The sequence below is a fragment of the Ammodytes marinus genome (assembly GCF_949987685.1).
Source record: "Ammodytes marinus genome assembly, chromosome: 11".
In the NCBI taxonomy this organism is placed as follows: Eukaryota; Metazoa; Chordata; class Actinopteri; order Uranoscopiformes; family Ammodytidae; genus Ammodytes; species Ammodytes marinus.
In genome coordinates this window covers 21418282-21438227 of record NC_137215.1, presented here as the reverse complement: position 1 = coordinate 21438227, position 19946 = coordinate 21418282, and the positions used below count along the sequence as shown (strand labels likewise).

The following is a 19946-nucleotide window of genomic DNA, read 5'->3' as shown; positions in this document are numbered from 1 at the left end:
AAAACCCATCAGACATTCAAGGAGCTGTCCATTCCTGCTTCCTCCATTTTGCCCAGATGTTTCCTGATGTGAGGGAAGCAGGAATGCTCGCACACGTTAGGGAAGTTGTGCCAGTCGCATTCACTTCATCTCACGCACTTGCTGACAGTAAGGTTTGTGTTAAGAGGGACCTTGAGGGGGCCGGTCTGACACGAGTTTGTAATGTCTGTTGATGGTAAAACAATTTAAAAAGAGAGGATAATAAAAAGCTGTTATCAAACAACCTCGTTCATTGTGAGGTTTTCATTTTTAATGTTTTTCATCAGAGGCAAGCAATCACCTGTTGTTTATATTTTTAGAGAGGCTCATTTTGCAGCCATGTCACTGCCATGTTTTCATCACTTTCTTGTGTCTTTCTTGTGTCGTGCTCTCACACAGATTCCAGTGCCCGAGTCACAGAGTATAGAGAGTCATCCCCAGTATGAAGCATCAGCTGCTCCTACGTCCCAGCAGAGTGACTGCTTCCCTCAGCGCAACTCGCTCTTCAACAAGGAAGTGATGCAGGTAAAATGTAGAGCATGCCTAGCTGGTATATATACTCAATATCAACAGTTTATCATGGTCAGTCCGTGGGGTTTGCTGCATGCTGCACTTTCCAAAACTCCTCTGTGTTTCCCTCATATAATTGAAAACTAATAAAAATGTTTGAGGAGCGTGTGTGTTTTTTTCCACTCCCCTTCTCCAGAGTGTAGCACATGGAGATGTTTTGAATAATTATTTTTTTTAAATAAAAGAAAGCACAGAAATCGTCTTATCAGAATCCCTCATCTCCTCTGATGTTGAAAAAAATGCACGCTGAAAGGAAGCTGGCTTGGGGTTTATCTCAAAAGCAACAAGTTACGCCGCTGAGATGAAGTCAGAAGCTGGAAGCTGCCTGTCGCATGACCCCTTCAGAGGAGGAGAACGAAATATGCACTGGTTCTTATTTTGTCCCGAGAACTGTATGAGCTGTGTTCGGCAGGGGGGGGGGGGGGGGGGGGTTGAAACCGCCACAAGTGAAGCAATTATTTAGGGATGAGATCATTGTTTGGCTCCATCTCTTCACGCCTATGGCCCAGAGAGGCTCAGCCAAGCAGCACAACTGGTTGCGTTATCTCATCGCTGCGTCCAGCCCGTTGTACAAGGACATTTTTCACTGAGTTCGGCTGAGGGACATTTTGTCCAGCACTTTGGCTTTGCCATCAGACCGCTGTTGCGCAAATGATAGGGCTGTGTTGTTTACTTCCACTAATAAGAAATTCATTTTGGATGTGTGACAGCTGGGGGAAGCGTGTGTGATGTATGCATGTGTTGAGCTCCGTGGCACGTTGTTAATGTTAACAAGCTTAGCAGGCCCTCTGCTCTTGAGAATCTGTTGCTTTTGGAGGAAACTGCTTTTTCTTTCCTTTTTTTTCTTTCTTTTTTACGTTTGAGAATGTGCTTTAAATAGCCAGAGGTTTTTTGGTACCTGGAGACCTGCTTGTTTTACAGGGATTTGGTCGACTGCTATTGCCGATGAAAATGTGTTGTTACAGTATTACATCGCGGTGGAAGTGGAAGTGGGCTTTCCAGGGAGAGACTTTTAAAAGGCCCCTAATGTTTCAAGGGAGAGCAAAGCAGGTCACCACATGGAGGAGCCTCGGCCTCGTCGAGGGCCATCTGTCTCCGAGGCGGCTCTGCAAAACATCTCGCCTTTCACCGGCTCATTTCCACCATAGAGGAAGCAAGGGGAAACTTCCACTCAAACTCCCACAGTCTTTTCAGAGCAAAATTGCATTACAAGAGAGGATGAAAATCTCTGTAAATATTTTACAAAATATCAAGATGTGCACTTTCTTTTTTCGGAAAAATTTTAAAAAAAAACGGCTTCCTTTGAAGCTTGAGGAAATGGAAAGCAGTGGTTCCTGCTTACAGATTTTAATCACCAAACACTGAGTTTATTTTTATAATGAATCCCGTGTTGACTGCAGTGCTGTTTTCCTGAGTGACCGCAGATTTTCCACACACACAAAAAAACAGCAGCACTGACACAATCTGCGCTGCATTCATTAGCCGCCTATTCTTCGCGGCCAGACTAAGGCCTTACTGTACATTTTGATCAACAGACAATTGTTGTGGCGAGCAGACAGGAAGAAAACAAGGGAATCATAGACTTCCCGTATGAGGTCATTACAATGACATGGGAGCGAGTGTGAGGAGATAGGGGCAGGCCTGTTTTGTCAAGCTCTTTTCCTTCTGTTCAAGCCAGAAATACCTCCGCTGCACCGGGGGCCTTCAGAGTTAATGACCTGTCTCTCTGAGGAGAAGTGACATAACAAATTAAATCTCCAGCAAGAAGTTGTTTAGATGATATGTTGTTTTATTGATTGAATGTGATGGTTACTGTGGAGTCTCATATACATACTTATGCTGTTATAATTACTTGTTTGTGTGCTTAAACCTTCCGCAGAGAACACAAAAGCATCATTGTAAAAAAAAAAAGGTTCCTGCTATTTATCAATTGGTATGACTCATTGACACACTACGCCTGAGAAGTGGAAGAACCACCAGTGTCGAGTTATAAATCCACTTGATTATTGCGATTCGGGGCGGGTCACCGACTTCCACTCCGGGTTCCTTTGCAGAAAACAAACATGTACTTTCCAACACTTTCCGACTCGGGGCCACCTGGTTCGCAGTTCTGTCTCCATACAAATGCTGCCAGCAAAAAAAAAATCAACGGCTCCGCAAGACAAAGCCTTATGCAACGGAGTCCAGGCAGGAGTCTTAGCCAAAAGAAACTTCTGCTCTGCATAACATGACACTGGAGAACAAAGGGCTGTTCTCTCTGCGTCTGAGGCTCTGTATTACTCTGAGTCCGGGGAAGAGAATGTGGCCTGTTTGCCATCATGGTCAGCAAGAATAAGATTCTAACTACACTTTGTTTGAGCGTGCTGTCATGCAGTGGATACCGTAAAACCAATAGGCTGTAGGTGAACCTTGGGTGTGGAAGCTCAGGGCCTAGATATTCATTTCATTGAAACACTGCAAAAGAAATCTGATAATCGCTTTTTTTATGTTTCCATGTGGGATATTGATCCACAGCTCTATATCTATCTCTTCACCACATGTTTTTCCCATCATGCATAGCATCATTTCACTTTTTCAGTCCAGACTTCCTACAAAAATCAACTGAGAACCATTAGACAGCTGATACCGGTCTATGAATAAGACTACAAGAGGTCCACTATGATGTGTGCAGTCTCAGAGTAAAGCATATGTTTGACTTTTTTTTTTGTCCCTGTGTCTGTTTGTGATGTAGGCCGAGGCGTGGATCAAAGGCAAGCTGCAGGACCTGAAGGATGGGTGTAATATTCAGCACTGCCCCCTGCAGGACTGGGAGGAAGCCTCGCAGACGCTCCAGAGGGACCTCAAAGACTTTGAGAACACCCTGATACAACTCATCCAGGTGACCAAATGGTTCCATCAACGAAGAACAAGCCCATCAGAGCAACCCACATCCAAAGTGAAATGTTTATTTAAACTCTTTTAACAGGTAATGGGGATCTGAACTGGACCATTACTCACGGTCTTCCGTGCTAAAAGGCCTCCGTCAGATCACATAACACATAACATAATGGTCTCGTAAGGCATTTCCAGTCAAACGGAGAGAAAAGCAGACCCTCTGTGTTCCAGACGGCTCTGTCAAGCCAGTTTATACTTTCTCCCTCTGGAGAAATTGTTTGGAAACGGTGCTTTGCTGATAATTAACCTCCCTGACATTCAGACAGCTCAGCGGATAGGAGATTTTTTGGAGGGCAGATCTGAGAAAAAATAAATGGTAGTTTTTCTTTCGTCTGTGAAGCTGGCCCCAGCACATGAGCAATGACTCAATGACAAATCTGAAGTGTCAAACGTACTCAGCCACTGTTCTGTGTCAGTCTGGGGGTAAACAATGACTTCATGTTTCTTTTGAAAAGATGGGCGAGCAGTTGATCTGCAAGCTGAACCCCACGTCGGATCTGGTGAAGAAGCAGCTCAGCCAGCTCAGGGAGCAGTGGCAGACCCTGAGACAGACGGCTGCAAATCAGACCAGGGCCCTGGGTGGAGCCAAGAACCTGCAGGAGTTCAACAAGAAAGTGGACAAGCTGGAGGCATGGATTAAACAGAAGGTAAAAAAAAAATCATTCCACTGTCTTCTGTTGCTCTTTTAGGTATAAGTGTATATTTAACTGTAGAGTAAAACCTTTGTATTATTTTCAAGTAATGTTGGGTCTTTTTCAGCAATTTGTGTTATTCTTATGCACATTTGTTTCAATTTCCTTTCTGAGTCTTTTTCATTCTTTCTGATCCCGATTTCTGATCCTGTTCACACCCTCCTATCCTGCCGTCCCCAAAACGACTTCCCCTCCTCTCCCTGTGCATTTAAACAGAAAAGCCATCAAGCTCTCCGACTGCAACAACAATTAACACCAAAAACGGCTTTGCCCAGAGGCAAATATGAGTGGACAGACAGCTCTAATCAACAGTTGTTAACATAATTGGCACCGAAAACAGCACTTGCTAATACAGGAAATTAGCTCAGTGTCCCGAAGACATCGCTTGTTTGTGTATATTTCACCGGTGTAAAACATCTGCCTGTCATTATCAAAAAGCAATCTAGTGCGTTTTCGGCCGGCATGTTTATTTCTCGGCACAAGGGAGCTGGTGATTGATAATGGACCTGTGGGAATGCAATAAGAGGATGTTGCTTGCGAAGTCTATAAAACATCCATCCCCAGAGGAGACGGCATTCTCCATTTAGTTCCACTCATCCTTTCCCCCGTGTGCATTGGTATCAAGTTCAAAGTTAGTCTCTTGATGCTGAAGGCTATTTCTGTTCAGCGTCTACCTTGGTAGCAGCAGGGCTAATGTGGTGCCTCTGAACAGAATTAATGGTTGGGTTCCTAACAAATGGGGGCCATAAACACTGACTTTTATGTGTGCCAGCAGGAAGAGGAGCAGTCTCTGGTGAATGTCCTGGGGGAGAATGTTGACAAAATGCAGCTGACCAGGAGGATTTTAGATCTGAAACAGGTGAGCACTGCGAAGGAACAAAAAGAAAAATTATTAATACTTAACATAATACATGCTAAACAACATCCAGGAGGAAAAAAATAAACAAGTTCCCATATGCTTACGTTTTGATAATGCAATTTTGTTAAAAAAAAATATTTCCATTCATTTATCTATGGCAGAGTATAATTTGTCTCCCTGGGTGTACGGTAAAGAGGAATGAGGTCATAGTTGGATTGTGTTCCCCCTGTTTGACTGCAGGATGAGCAGATATACAGGAACCTCCACGAGGAGATCAACCACTTGGCCCTGAGACTGGAGAAACAAGGGAAGACAGATGGCAAAAACATCTCCAGCAGGAGGAAGTACATCAATAAAATGTACGCTTTGCTCATTACCTTGAAGTGGTACCTTCAATCTTCAGAGTGAATTGAAGACTGAACTTGTTTGTACTGTTTTGTCATAGGTGGCTGAAGGTCCAGTCTCATCTGAAAAACTACCATGAAAATCTTCAGCTGGCCCTGGAGGTGTCCACGTTCTACCAACAGGCTGATAACACACTGTTTGCCATCAATACCATGGTACAATAACCCGGTTTGCAGTCACTCACCGGAATAGCTGACTCTGCCTTTAATCGTTTTCTTTTCCATTTTAGGTCTGAGATTCAAACTTTGACTGCTTCATGTCTTCTCTGTTTTCAGAGGAAAAGCATATCTGCATCCAAAGAGCTGGACGGCTTCGGAGATAGAGAAATACGTGACATCGCCAGTCAAATCATGGTAGGAAACATCTTTTCATTCAAAGCAGCAGAGCTCGATCAGACCCTGAAAAGCGTGTCGCGGAAAGCCTTCTCTAACCTAACCTACAGGCCTGTGTGTGCTAGATGCTAGATGTGAGTGTGTCCCAGCTGTCCAATCTACATCCGGCCCTGGCTGCCGGCGTCACACGGAGGCAGAGCGAGGTGAAGGACTGCTGGGCACTCCTTCAAAAGGTTTTCAGGTACGTAAAAAGGCCAGGGATTGCACACACAACTTTGGTGGCCCTGTGAGCACATGCAGCATTTGTTTCCCCAGTAATTAGTCCTCCACAGGTTTCCACTGAGCTGGAATTGTATTCTTCTGTTGTTACTCTTCTGGTACCCTGACACTGAAAGTCTGAAACTACAAGCAGTTTTCCAAAATGAAAATGAGCTTTACATAAAGATTTCTCTCTCTCTTTCTCTCTCTCTCTCTCTCTCTCTCGATTAGCTTTGTTTAATTTGGGTTTGACTCCGTGAAAAATTATAAGCAAAGCAAAGGACCCGTCTGTCTGGAGGCCCGACTACCACACATCATCACTCACCACCCACTTTTTTGTTTTATAATATTCACTTTTCTGCACTGCTTCGGAATTTGACCATGTGTTTGATTACTGTGAATAATTTCTTGGCTTACCGAGTGGAGTTGGCTACATGGCTTGTTCTCTCCTCACTTTTAAAATCCTGCCGTCACCCTGAATAGTCAGCTGAATCTGAGATAAAACATGTTTACGAGAATATTTTCAAATTTTTATTGCATTTGTAAAACAAATTTATTGTGACTTTAATAGGATAGAGTTAGAATCCAGAATTTTACATCATTAGACTTTTTTTCAGACTATCAGAAGCAATATCTGCTTAATGAGTACAGACACATTTAATGCAGTGGCAAAATGGGATCAAAACTACAAGGAATTATATTAAAGTTGTGCACTGAATTGCTTTGTTTGGACATAGGTTACAACTTTTGAGCATGCATAGTGGCATGTTGCATTCTTTGGAAAAATGTCCAAACTCTATCTGGGAGGTGTCTGTAAATTTGAAGGCAATCTGGACATTTGTTGATGTTTGTTGAATAAAAGTGGGAACATCGAGGTTAGAAAAGTCAAGTCTTTGTTTTAAGACGTGCTGTATATATTTGGTTTGTTATTTTCATCATAAGAACCATTAGGATCCGTCCCCTGGGGACCATCAATATTCCTGCCAAACCTCAAGTCAGTCCGACCATGTTACCTTGTTGCGGATACAATGTTTTGGACCAGCCAGCCAGTGTATAACATTGCAATCCTCACACTCTACCTGTGCAAAAAATAGATTAAAAATGTTACACTTTCATATAATTAGTCCGTCAGAAGTAACTCAAGTTCCAAAGTTCTGACATTCAGCTCCAACATCTGCTGTCCAAATATTTCTCAGGCTGAGAGCGCCTCCCATGTGGACGGGCTATCTTTAGATCCAAATATTACATCATTTGGTCCGTGTTTATCGGCTGCCTTTCATAGCCATTTAAACCGAATAACACAAACACTGGCAGAAAACTTGCAGAGCCATAATTGGAGTTCATCTCTAGCCTCTGAAGCCCTGCTGTCAACACCGCGGTAACCTCCCCGCTCTGCTTCGCCCTGCAGGAGTGACAGGACCGCGCTCTCTCCCACTGGCTTCACTTTCACCAGGGAAGACGCTGACCCCCTGACACCGGCCCGGGAACCCCAGTGCAACGTGGGAACCGAGACACAAAGGATCATGGGAAAGGAGGTGAAGGAGGAGCAGAATCGTCTGAAAGGCTGTGTGGTAAGTTGCTTTGCTATGTCATTCTATTACTGGAGGGAAAACCACACTGTGGCTCTGGACCGGGAGAGAACAGTGAAGGGTATGAGCTCAGCTTCTACCAATCCTACCGACTCCTGTGGCTGCAGAATGTGACGCACTTTGTCCTTTTGGTTTGGAAAATGCCTGATTTACAATTTAAGCAGGTTTTTCCTAAATAACAGTGTGTGTTTAGAGTGTGTCAGATGTGCTGTGGAGCAGTGGCGTCTAGTCTTGGCACCCACCGTTCTGTTAGTTTTCCATCCTACCTAGCTATCGAACTAATCACATTATCTGGTATCCCATTTGTGAATAAGTCCTTCGTAAAATGGTTAGGATGAATGCCAGCTTGGGTCTAAAATTCACCAATGCTGCTAAGAGAGTAGAACAACCTGTATCTTTCCTCTCTTGCCAGTTGACTCTATCTCCTGACAAGAGCCTCAGTCTGTAAATGTTCTGAATATTGCCCTGTAGGAGTCACAGGAAGAGCTTTTAGAGGTGTTATTTGCCCTGGCACAAGAATTCCATAAGTTTTCCATGAAAAATGTCAAGCCGTGACTGTACAACATGGTTGAACGGTGGGCCAGAGCAAATAGGCTTTTTCCCTCCGACCCCAAATTTCACTTTGTGGTAGAAAAATGTCTTTGCTTTTCAACTGCTCTCACAAAAGTACACAGTCATCCGATTAATGTTATGTTACAAGATGTTGTAAGTGGATGAACCTGCAGAGCGTGTGGATTGCTCAGACACGGCGTTCCTCAGCTCAGAGGCCATAACAGCTCTGTATTGAACATGTGGGTGCTCCTATAGCGAGCCCACTGCCCATAAACCTGCACGAAAATACTGTTAGTGTCTTTTGGAAGAGGAATTATCCAGAGACGTAAGTGTGTGGTATGTTAAAAAGCCAGTAATTATATGTATATTTAGTCTTTTAAGTTAGCACATTAAATCTCTTTACAGTCCGTAAGTGAATGCACAGTGGCTATTTTTGTTCAGCCAAGGGGTATCCCATAATGCTATGCTTCTCTCCTCTTGTTGACCCTGCATTCGCTCTTGTTATGTCCCTGCTGAGACTCTGGCCTTGATTTGCCCAGTGAGTGAGAAAGTGCCCAGGGTGCTGGAGGAGAGAACACTTCACTATTTCCATTTTCTCTGTGTTTCTGGTAGAGCTCGCTCTTTTTTGCCTTCCAGATTCCTTTAACTGCAATTAAGTTGCCTTTATTGCAGTGGGAGCTGGGAGTTACCTGGGTGCACTGTCTGTGGGAACCCCACTCGTATCTTTTTATGGATTAGGATTATAAAGACACTCCAAACAAAACCCTGGAGCCCAGAGGCCAAGCTCAGCGCCAAGTTTAACCACCAGTTGGACAGTAAAAGTAATTTGTCACATACTTTCGCAGCGCTTTAACTCCAGCTCTCGGTTTTTGTGCTGAATTGACTACAGTACTTTTTAAGGGTGCGAGATGCAGCAGCACATGTCTGTGTGCTTATTATGACTCAATAGCAATAGCAAATGTGCTACTTCCAGTGTATCTGCTGACACATGTATGCTAACATACACACTTGATTTCATCCTAGCCGCTCCCGACGCTTGGTGAAATTTGACCCAGTTGATTAAAGGCAACTGCACAGGTTGTAGTGTCTGCATGTGTACCGGTTCATTCATTACAATCTATACGTCTGTGTCTGTCCATGTCCGTGCAGTAGTATGGCTGGCCTCTTGTTGCGCGAGGTAAACATGGCTATCGTCTGTTTCTCTGGCTAATTGTAGCCAGATGTTAGGGCTGCGGACCAGATGGGCTTGGTGCTAAGTGATATTTCTTGGCTGACATCACTTTATAGCACATTGCAGAAAGACACACAGGGGAAGAGGAGACCAGTAGAAAACAGATAAGAATCAACTGTATCCAGAGGGAGAAGTATATTGAAAGAGGAGATGATTGGATGAAATCACAGAATACCATTACGTATTACATAGCACATCTGTAATGGGCTATTTTTCGCTGTGGTCAACAACTTTATTTTTTTCACATGGCAGAGCGGGATGTTGAGGAGTTGTTTACAGTGTGAAGGATGAAGGACAGAAGCAAAAATATCTGGGGAGGAGACGTCAGAGATGGTTATCAACCCTGTCAAATGAATCATAGTAGTTTGTTAGTTCTGCAGCTTTAGCACATAAATGTGCTGATAATGTGCGTCTATGAAACTCAAACTGGCCTATAAAATGACTGGCATGTCAGTAAATGATGTTAGGCCCCTTCAATTTACTGCATGTCTCGCATAATGTTGGAGGCGACACTTTTCTAAGGCCCTCTGACTCACTCCTTCTATAAGCGCCAGTCAGAAAAGAACGTGGTTAAATTAACGCCACTCCATAAAACACTATTATTAATGGCTGTTTTGTGCTCTTTTGGCTGTCGTGTAAATTCAGCATTTCAGATTTTCTAACGTGAGAGCCCTGACAGATGCTTATTTGCCTTGCTGATTGTTCCTTGTGTCAGCACTGTTTTTCCTGGCGTATGTTGAAGACATTATGTTATATAGTACAATTAACACAGCACCGCAATGTTTTTTTTAAATTTACAGTTGATATAACTTTTTTTCATATTTACGGCCAACCAGTTTAAATACATTTTAAAAACCTTGGTTTTGGCCTTACAGTTTTAAATGAACACACAGACAACGAAGTACTAAAAAATTGGAAGAAAATAAGCTTTTGAAAAACAACATTTTAATCAAAAACGTCTCTTGGAGTATTGTACATTGAATGGGTTTGGCTTGTTTTGCCTCTGTTGGATCCTGTTGCGTACCATGTTAGATACAGCCGTTTGCAGTGGAAATCAGGATATCCCACTGTGTCCTTTGTAATGGTCCAGATCCACGTAGCTCTTATTGGAAACCCTGCTGCAGAGTCCTTTGGCCAACCTTTAAAGCACTCGGATGATTGTAAAAGAGGCTTAATGGCTGTTGACGTCTTTAATATCTTTCTGCACATAGACAAGGTCTATAGCTCTGGCATTGACCTCACTAAAAACTCCACTGCATACCCTTCTAAACAGACTTGGAGTGGATGACATGGAAATCAGTATTTAAGGCTCAAAAAACACTGCTGCTATTAAATGAGAGCAGGGGATTTTAAGAAAAGGGTCATATTTCTAGCTGCAATGGCTCTATTTTGTCATTGGAGCGGTATAGCACATGTTGGCAACATTGTTAGACTTAATGTGTTCATTCACAAAGCAATTACAATTTATTTTGCTGCCATCTTTAGTATTTTTATTGCTAACTGTGATGCTGTCAAACAGAAATATCTTGAACTTTTAGTCTGGTCTGGGTTATTTCACTGAGAATAGCCAACCTTTGCAAGAACGTATGCTTTGTGTCATTTACAGTAAAGACTTTACTCTACTCTGGGCAACTGCCCATGCAGCCACATTGAACGTTCACACCAGCAGTGAGCTGCGGCAACGCCTCATTGTCTAGTGACTGCACGGTGCATACAATCCTCCATTTGAGATGTTTATGCATCCAGTCAACATTTATTGGGTGGATGGCTGACAGAACGAGCAAACACATTACTCACACAGGTCAAGTTGCTGATCTCTTGGATTTTCCTACAGAAGCTTTGACTCTTTTATCCACAGAGCCCTGTTGAATGTGGGATCGGCAGGAGAACAGCAGGAAACCAGGGCCAGGAGCAGCAATCAGTGAACCACACCTCTTCGCCCATGGGAGACGCCACTGCCTGTGCAAATGTTGTCATCGTCCGACATCAGTTAAAGGGTGAAAGGTGACATTTCAGCCTGGCTTCTCGCATTCTGTCTCTCTCTCTCTCTCTCTCTCTCTCTCTCTCTCTCTCTCTTTCTCTCTCTCTCTCTCTCTCTCTCTCTCTCTCTCTCTCTCTGTGTCTGTGTCTTACATAATGAGAGGTCTTTATGTAAGTCATAATTGGAGTCACATGTCAGTGTTTTCTTTTGTAGCAGGAAGCCCAGACCAGAGCCCAGGCTTGCCACCGCCCCTCGAGGCCACCCACAGATCCATGTCCAGCTCCAGAAGTTCACCGTGTCTGCTGACAAGGTGACTCGACCCCTGCCTGGCACACTCGCCTTCCCCTTCAGGCCAGAAATCACCTCTCAAACCGGCATGTGTACCCGACTGAGCATGTGTGGAATAGTGGAAAAATTTATTAATTCGGTTTAAGTAAAACTCGTGACTTCACCCTTGGAATTCATTGCTATGAATTGTCAAGTCAGCGCTGCAGTCGTCATTAATTACACCCTCTTCTTGGAACCAGCCACAGTATTGATGTCCAATTCTTAAACTAGATAAAGTGTGATTGTCTACTGACAGGTGTACTACTGTTTTCACATTTCCAGTAACAACATTTAAAAGTCAGGGTGAGGATCATCTCCTGGATCTTTGTCACTGTGCCTCAGTTCATCTCTTTAACCCTTTCACTGTCTGCTCTCCTGTCCATCTCAGACGTTGTCCTGGCTGAAGGACAATGTGTCCATGGCCACACAGGTGTGTTCTATAGCCAGCTTTGAGGGTCTGGAGGCTGCCAGGAGGTGTCAACATGCTCTGGAACAAGAAATCCTCACCAACAGGGCCAGGATAGAGGTGGTCAAAAGGGTAAGCCAAGGCACTCTGTCATATTCACAGTTTCTCTCAAAACACAAGAACTGGATGAACGCCATGAATGAAAACATTTTTTGAAAAACTGGGCACCTGGCCAGGGCCCTGGCTCCTGTATTAATCAAATAACAAGCTGACATTTCATCTGAGACAAATTCAGTTAACCCAATGGCTTCGGTTTGGATCCGTACTTCGCAGCATGAATCCCTGCAGGCCTTATTCATCACATGCCCTCATCAGTTTAACGCTCCTTCCTCAGGAGGGCCGCGGGCTGGTCCTTGCACAACACCCAGGCAGTACCAAGATCCAGGAGTTCCTGGGGCAGCTGGAGGTCCTGTGGGAAGAGCTGCGGAGGAGGCACCAGAGGAACGCAGCGTTTCTGCAGGCTTCAGAGGAGCTGGGTTTTAGGGTAGGCTTTAAAAAACATATCTCCCCTTGAGTCATACAGAGCCCGGCCTCTTTACCTCTGAAGTTGCAGGGGGAAATGAATGGTTATGACGGATGATTCTGGATCAGTTCTCTCATTGTGAGGAGCTTTATGCTGGCACAAAGCCTAGGCTGAGTGTTCACATACACTCATAGTTTGGAGCAACATTTTACTTTGATCTCGACCACCTTAATTGGAAGTCTGCGTAGTGTATCCCCCTAAAAAATGTACGAAGGCTAATCCAAGTGATATAAATTGCGCTGCCATATAATTCGATTATAGGGTGGAAAGAGGTTGCAAATCCACCCACATTGATGACGACTTATTTGGAAAGCGTGAATCTTTTTTATTACAAAAGAGATGTAGGTCAGAGCATGGTCTACTTCCATTCGGTCAACCTATTATCGTCTCCTTTGTACAGTACATCACCCCTGCTTGTTTCTGCCGTGCAATAAATCACTTCCAAAAAACCTCCAACATCATTAGCCTCTCTCTGCTTCTCTTGCTGTGTAGGTTGTAAAAGTGCTGCAGGCCTTGGGCAGCCTGGAGGCCTGGCTGGAGTCCGTTGAGCTTTCCATGAAGGAATCTGCTCTGGCCGGTGACCCAGAAACAATGAGCATGGCTGAGAGGGAGAGCTGTCTGCTGGAGAAAGAGGTGGCAGCACGCAGCCTGGAGCTCCATGCTCTGAGGCAGGAGGTGGACCGCCTGCACGGCCACAGTCACCCACACACACGAGGCCTGCCAGCACGCATGGACCAGGTGGAAAGAAAGTGAGTTTTTCAGTAAGGGTATTCTCCCCCCCCCCCACCCAATATGTGTCATCATGGAAGAGTCATGTTATGGATCCGAAACAATCAGACTCGGGTGGTTTCACTCATCACCACGGTCAGGGAATAAAATAAGAATGTTGTCAGTGTTTCCAAGAGGTCACAGGCTTGGGGCTTGCCATGTCTGCGATCCAACATGGAAGAGTTTATTCACAAAATTCCCCCACTCTTATTTAAGACAAACATCACCCCATCTTGATCTTGTGAGGGTCCTCTTGTTTTCTCCCAAGTTGGCAGAAAAATACTCTCCATGTGCTCATTTGTTGAAAAGGCTTGAGTTTACGCAGCACTTAGCGAGGTCTACCCCACAGTCCTGACATGCTCTTCATCCACAGCTTGTCAGAGTGCGTCAGAGTCGTCCATTCCATGTTGGCAAGATGACGCTTCTCCCTCTGGTTGGCCCTCAATAAAATAGGTTGTTGCCACTGGCTCTCAGTAAAACCTTATGGAGTTGGCTGGGTCACTGCACCACGTACCTATGTTTATAAACACTAGTTCAGATGCTGTTAAGGACACTGAGTTGACCAAAGAAAATAAAGTAATGGAGAGGGCTCAGTTTAAGTGTTTCCAGGGTGGGGGTGCGTGTGATGGACACAGTCTGACGAGCTGCTGATGCAGGTATAGCCTCTCACTACGCAGCTGTCAGGCAGTTGGGATGATGTCATTATTTAACGCTGCACACAAACAACTTCAGGCTCATTTATTCTGGAAAAAAACACCCTTTGAAAATTCTCCCTTTACCATCTCAAAATATAAACCATGCACAGACAGGGCACCTTCTTTCCCTGAAGTAGAGGATATGTTTACGTGATACATGATACATGATTACATAAACGGCCCTCCAGCATGGCGACATGCGCTCAGCGTGCTGCTTGCGGTCTCTGTAATGTGGTTCTGCTGAAGGATGTGTGTGTGTGTGTGTGTGTGTGTGTGTGTGCGTGTGTGTGTGCGGATGTTGAATACAGTTAAGGTGTAGCTGGTGGTTAAAACATTCCCTCTGTGTGCCCTGTGGGCTTGTGTTAACCTAGGTACCATCGTGTCCAAAGTGCCCTGACCCAGCAGAACTCAGAGCTGCAGGATACGCGGATGCTGACAGAGTTCCTGGAGCGTGTGGAGCTGGAAGAGAGCCAGGAGCTCAGCGGGAGTCAGTACAGCCTGGGCCAGGTGAGACAAAGTGCACAACAAAAATGGTATTTAAAGGGCCATTTCACCCAAATCATTTTGAATAAATATTGTTTTACCCCATTTAATCAAATGATTGATTTCTGATATATGTGTGAGGTTTTTTTATAGGTCACCTATTATGCAAAATGCACTTCCTCGTGGTTTTCAACATTAATATGGGTACACAGTGATTGTGAGAAACTTCCAACGTATGATAAAAAAACAACCCTCTCTCTTTTCTTCCACCTCCACCTACCCAAACCTGTCATTCTAAAATATTGAACCTAAAAATAAGCATAAAATGTGACCTTTGACCGCCAACCCAGTAGTGAAAGTAGTATTCAAATATAATTTTGTTTCTTTGCAATAACATTGTTTTCGCCTCTCCAAATAATCCACCAGCCTCATGTCTCTTGTTTTGTAAAAGGAGCATAACTCTCAGAGATGAATATCTCAAAACATAAGCATACAAAAATGTAACACTCCCTGCGTGGATAGATACCACTGGGGCTACTTAAAATGTTTTGAAAAAGTAAAAATGTTATGTGAACTGATCCTTTTCAGTGATATAGAACCCTTCTGGTAACAACTCTGTCTGGGACTAACAGCCTCTTCACAGTGAGATATCCTCAGCTCCTACGTTGCTGGGACTCCAAAGCAGTGGCGGTGGTGAGCCCCTGATGGAAAGCATGGGGGACCCTGTGGAGGAACTGCGAGAGGCTGTAGAGATGCTGAATGACACTGTTCGGGAAAGAGGCCGATCACAGAGCCATGACCAGGCCATCCAGGAGCTGCTGAGCAAGGTCAGGAGATGGAAGTCTGTTCATATGGAGCTCTTCAGATCTGATGAATGCAAACATGTATGTTTAGTTATCATGATCTTAGATGATGCTGAATGGTTTTCAAGTCCCTCCGCTTATGTCACAAACAGCTGCACAAACCAATAGAGCCACATCTGGTTTCCTTTTGTCTGTGGCTACAGTATGTACTTTAAAAGGCCCCAAATGAGCCACCACTCCTCCTCACACAAGGGTTTTTTGCGCTAATTCTATTCATTCTCGGTAAAAAAAAAAGCAAAAAAGTAAATCAAAATAGCACACACACACACACACACACACGCGCGCGCCCGGAGGGGAATCCATGACACCATCGAAAGCACTAATTTGCAATGTGGCTCTCATTGGAAAACAAATAATACACAGCTAAGTATAATGACTTAATGACATACTGCGAGTGTGTGCTCATGATGACTCTTGTGCCTCGCCACCAGCACGCCAGCCTGGCGGTGCGCGTGGAGGAGAGCCTGTGCTGCAGCAAGGAGCTGGGCCTGGACATCCTGGAGAAGGAGACAGACATGGCCGTCCAGTGTGAGCCAGACCGCTGTGGCCTGGAGGCTCTGCAGGAGAGGCAGGACCACCTGGAGGTGAGAGGAGGATCCCGCCACATGTTGAGATTATGGCGTAAACATTTGAAACGATTCACTGGTGCTTACTATACCAGTTCCAGGATTCCGTCCCATTGACTCCGGACCACGGACCTTTGCTCGGTGTAATGAAAAAGGGGAAGCCCCCCCCCCTTCTCTCTTTTCCGCACTCACCTCCAACACATTGTTCCACAGTCTGTTTCCTGTTGTGCCAGATTTTTCTCACATCTTAAAAAAACGGCCAGCCCACCCCTGCTTTGTGCTGTGTTTAATTTATTATATAAACTGTGCAATCACACACATAGAGCGTGCAAAAGTTTATTATTCACACGGGATATTTATTTTGCCTGTGTGAGTCATTGTTCTGTTAGCCCTCAAAGAGTGTGAGCTAGTGTGGTTGGGTGTTTGTGCGCGCGTGTGTGTGTGTGTGTGTGTGTGTGTGTGTGTGTGTGTGTGCGTGTGTGTGTGTGAGTAAATCTGATGGGGTGTGTATATGCGTCCAGGGGGGTCAGGAGGTTGGAGGTGTGAGGTTGGTAGATGGTAAAGTTCTGTGTGAGTCATATTTGGGCAGGGTGGTTGTTTATCACTCACGCACACAGAGACACGAACACACACGCACTCACACAGCTGTCTGGACTTGATACCATCCAAGAGCAGAAATGACCTAATCTCCCAAACTGAAATAACTGTGCCGTCAGCACACAGGCATCCTTGACACAGTGTTCTTCGGGCTTACTGTAGCTGAGAAACGTTATGAAGTATTGCTCCCAGAGAGTTATTAATTACTGCCTGCCTCGTCAAAAGGAGAAAAAAAAAGTGGTCAAGATTGCTCGCTTGCTATAGCGTGGCAGCCCATATGCAGACCATATGGGTCTCTTGCTGAATAATATGCATAAAGCTATGAGGATGAGGTCATAGTCATACAGAGATACAATTGATACAGGCTGTCTTGAGTGGTACCGGGGACGATGGGAGATGATGGATCGTTTTTTTATCGTGATTCTCCACAGATTGACTATGAAGTCATCAGGGAGGAGGTAAAGGAGATGAAGCACCAGACGTCCCTGTTGGAGGAGCTGTGCCCAGAGAGAGTGCACGTACTGGGGCCAAAGATCCGGGCCATGCTGCAGGGCTGGACGGAGCTGGGGAGGAGCTTGACGGAGAACAACTCCCGTCTGCTGGAGTTTGTGCAGCTCCAGGACTTCTTCAGGAGCTACCTCGCCATGATGTAAGCAGGGCGTGGGGATGCCGTGGCCAGACGTTATTTCCTTATCCATTCTGTGAGAACATCTGTTCATTACAATGTCTTTTCACGAAAGAACAGGACTTTCTCGTTGTCAAGCATAGGTCCCCGGTGAAAGGCATAATTTAAGATGTGCTAAAGGAGCTTCCCGGGGCCGAGTGTGACAAGTCAATGTCTGACCTTTGAGGGAGAGCCTGGTCATTCTCATGTTTTACGAATGTATGGTTTTTCTCACAGCCCTTTTCCTGGTCTCATCCATAACCCCCTTTCCACTCCCCTCCTCTCCTCTCCTCTGAATAGCTCATGGACAGAAGACACTAGGTCGTCCATTTTCTCAGATACCGCATTGCATTTTGGGAAAGATGGCCAGAAGCCACTCGCCACCGAGCTGGACATGCAGATTGAGCAAAAGTTTGATGAGTTTGACGAGCTGGATGCCACGGGGACAAACCTTTTAGACAAAGAACACCACCTCGCACAGATGGTAAGCAAAGTTACGCGCCTATGGCTCAACTGCAAATCCTTGAATATATTGCAACTCTCATTTCATTCCATTTTGAATAACCCTCCGTAATGTCTTGCAGGTAAGAGAGCGCATGGAGGAGCTGAGGAGTATGCTTGGGTGGATCTTGTTGCACTGGAGGGCTCAGAAACAACAGCGGCTTCACAAGAAGAGCAGACAGGAGCCTTCACAAGATAACATCTATTGTGAGGCCACTATGTGCTCTCCATTAACACAGGTAAATTAATTGAGCATTTATTGGACCTCAGGAAAAAAAGAATGCCCTTGAAAATCATAAAAAAAATCATAATTGATACATAAATATGCCATAAAAAAAAATCATAATTATTATAATGAAACTTCAACAATCAAGGACTGAAAGATTGACTGGCTGTGGATGAAAAATTAGGGGAAAATGTCAGTGGCCCATTTAACTTTAAAGGTCAAATTTAATATGGGGTGTGATTAGAGACACCCAAAGTATGAGAAAAAAACTACCCTCTTTCTTATTCTCCACCTCAACCTTTCTGAAAACCTGTGTTCAAAAAACCCAGTCGGATTTCATACCTACAGTACATAACTACCTCCACCTGTGATAAGAACACCCCCAGATAATACTGAATCTAACCAGCAATAAGCACTAATCAGAGCAGACTGGGCTTTGTTGAAGGTGTGGCTTAAAGAGACACGCTCTTAAACAGAGCGTTTCAGACAGAGGCCTAAAATAGATTTTCTTTATATTTGTATTGGACACTATGAAAACAGTTTCCAGTAGAAACCCAAATTACAATGATGAACTTTAAAATGTGCATAATATGTGACCTTTAAAACGAGCATGATTGATAGAGATTGAGTACTTACTACTTGTTTCTTTCCATGGCTTCTTACATAGATTTCGGCTGCCGAGCTAGACGCCTACCAGTGCCATCTCTCCCCAGTCGTCACCACCGATGAGGATAAACTAAAGGCAGCAGGAGAAGACAGCCAGACCTCATTCCTGCTGCCGCCCAGACAAGCTGAGCAGCTGGAGGAGAAGCAGCTAGACGACGGGTATGAGGTCATGAACAGGATTGGACCACGATCAGAATCTCCCAAACCCTCTATTGTGGTCCTCAAAGAGCCCAGCAGCCCCGCTTTAGGAGGCACGGTCAACCTCATCCTTAGCTTTGGTAACACTGGCGACGGCCAGGTTCAGGTGCTTGACCCGTCTGCTGGCACGGATGAGGTGGCGGAGGAGACTTCTGAGCCTGTCCACAGGGTGAGAACACACTCATCGCTTCACACTAAAAAGGAAATCACCAAACACCACTCTAAGATGCCACTATTGAGTGCTATTTATTTGCTAGTCCCCTGAAAGTCAGTGCAGTCACATTCGTTCTCTGTAATGCCACTGCATGGGATCTCCCTCCTTGACCCACCTGCAGCTGTTCTTTCCTTCCTCTCCTTCATATCTTCCTCTCTCTCTCTCGCACACCGTTTTCTCCCACCAGCTCACTGTGCCTCAATCTTCTGCCTCTAAAAGCTTTTGGAGGCGCTGCCAGGGGCTTTTGGAAAATACTTTGGGTAGTTTAAAGCGAAAGAGAAAGATTTATCGGCAGAGTGCAAACGAGGTAAATTGCGCGGTGTGAACTGGCATTGCATGCTGTGTCCCGAAGTGTGCTGGGACTGCATGCTGTGTGAAGTTGTTTTCCGAGGGGCGGCATGCTCTACTAACCCCTCATTCACGGTACAGCCGGTCTGCAGCTTCCCTCCGTGCCGCTGCCATGTCTGTAAGCCAGGCATAAGTGTAAAAGGAAACGATCCAGGCCAAAGCAAATGAGATTTTAAAAATAACACCATCTCCAAAGTCACTGTGGTTGGGAAATGTACAGTTAATATGAGAAAAAAAGGGAGAAAAGAAAACAAACCATTTCACAGTCAAAACTCACAATTTCCTGGTTAATAGTGGTTACAAATGCAAATCCAAGACCAGATCAATTCTATTTTTAATGGAATCAGAAAAAAGAGGAGATTCTCTCATAATCTACTAATGATATGCAGTGATACATCTGATCATACATCTTATCACATT

General features: G+C 44.7%; 1 protein-coding gene across 3 annotated transcripts in view; it reads left to right on the top strand.

The window, feature by feature from the left end:
- mymx (myomixer) overlaps nt 1-19946 on the top strand; it is a 29834-nt gene that overhangs the window by 2321 nt on the left and 7567 nt on the right. The window contains exons 3-23 of one of the 3 annotated variants that reach the window (XM_080036352.1): nt 418-543; nt 3320-3466; nt 3978-4169; nt 4987-5073; nt 5314-5432; nt 5519-5633; nt 5754-5831; nt 5936-6051; nt 7477-7639; nt 11299-11444; nt 11638-11731; nt 12137-12286; nt 12549-12698; nt 13230-13486; nt 14572-14707; nt 15316-15510; nt 15978-16130; nt 17141-17358; nt 17674-17857; nt 17958-18113; nt 18768-19133. In XM_080036352.1, the coding sequence (XP_079892478.1) occupies nt 418-543; nt 3320-3466; nt 3978-4169; nt 4987-5073; nt 5314-5432; nt 5519-5633; nt 5754-5831; nt 5936-6051; nt 7477-7639; nt 11299-11444; nt 11638-11731; nt 12137-12286; nt 12549-12698; nt 13230-13486; nt 14572-14707; nt 15316-15510; nt 15978-16130; nt 17141-17358; nt 17674-17857; nt 17958-18113; nt 18768-19133 (3348 nt within the window). Of the gene's footprint in view, nt 1-417; nt 544-3319; nt 3467-3977; nt 4170-4986; nt 5074-5313; nt 5433-5518; nt 5634-5753; nt 5832-5935; nt 6052-7476; nt 7640-11298; nt 11445-11634; nt 11732-12136; nt 12287-12548; nt 12699-13229; nt 13487-14571; nt 14708-15315; nt 15511-15977; nt 16131-17140; nt 17359-17673; nt 17858-17957; nt 18114-18767; nt 19134-19946 lie in introns of all 3 variants that reach the window. The other 2 variants (XM_080036351.1, XM_080036350.1) reach the window with 2 other exon arrangements.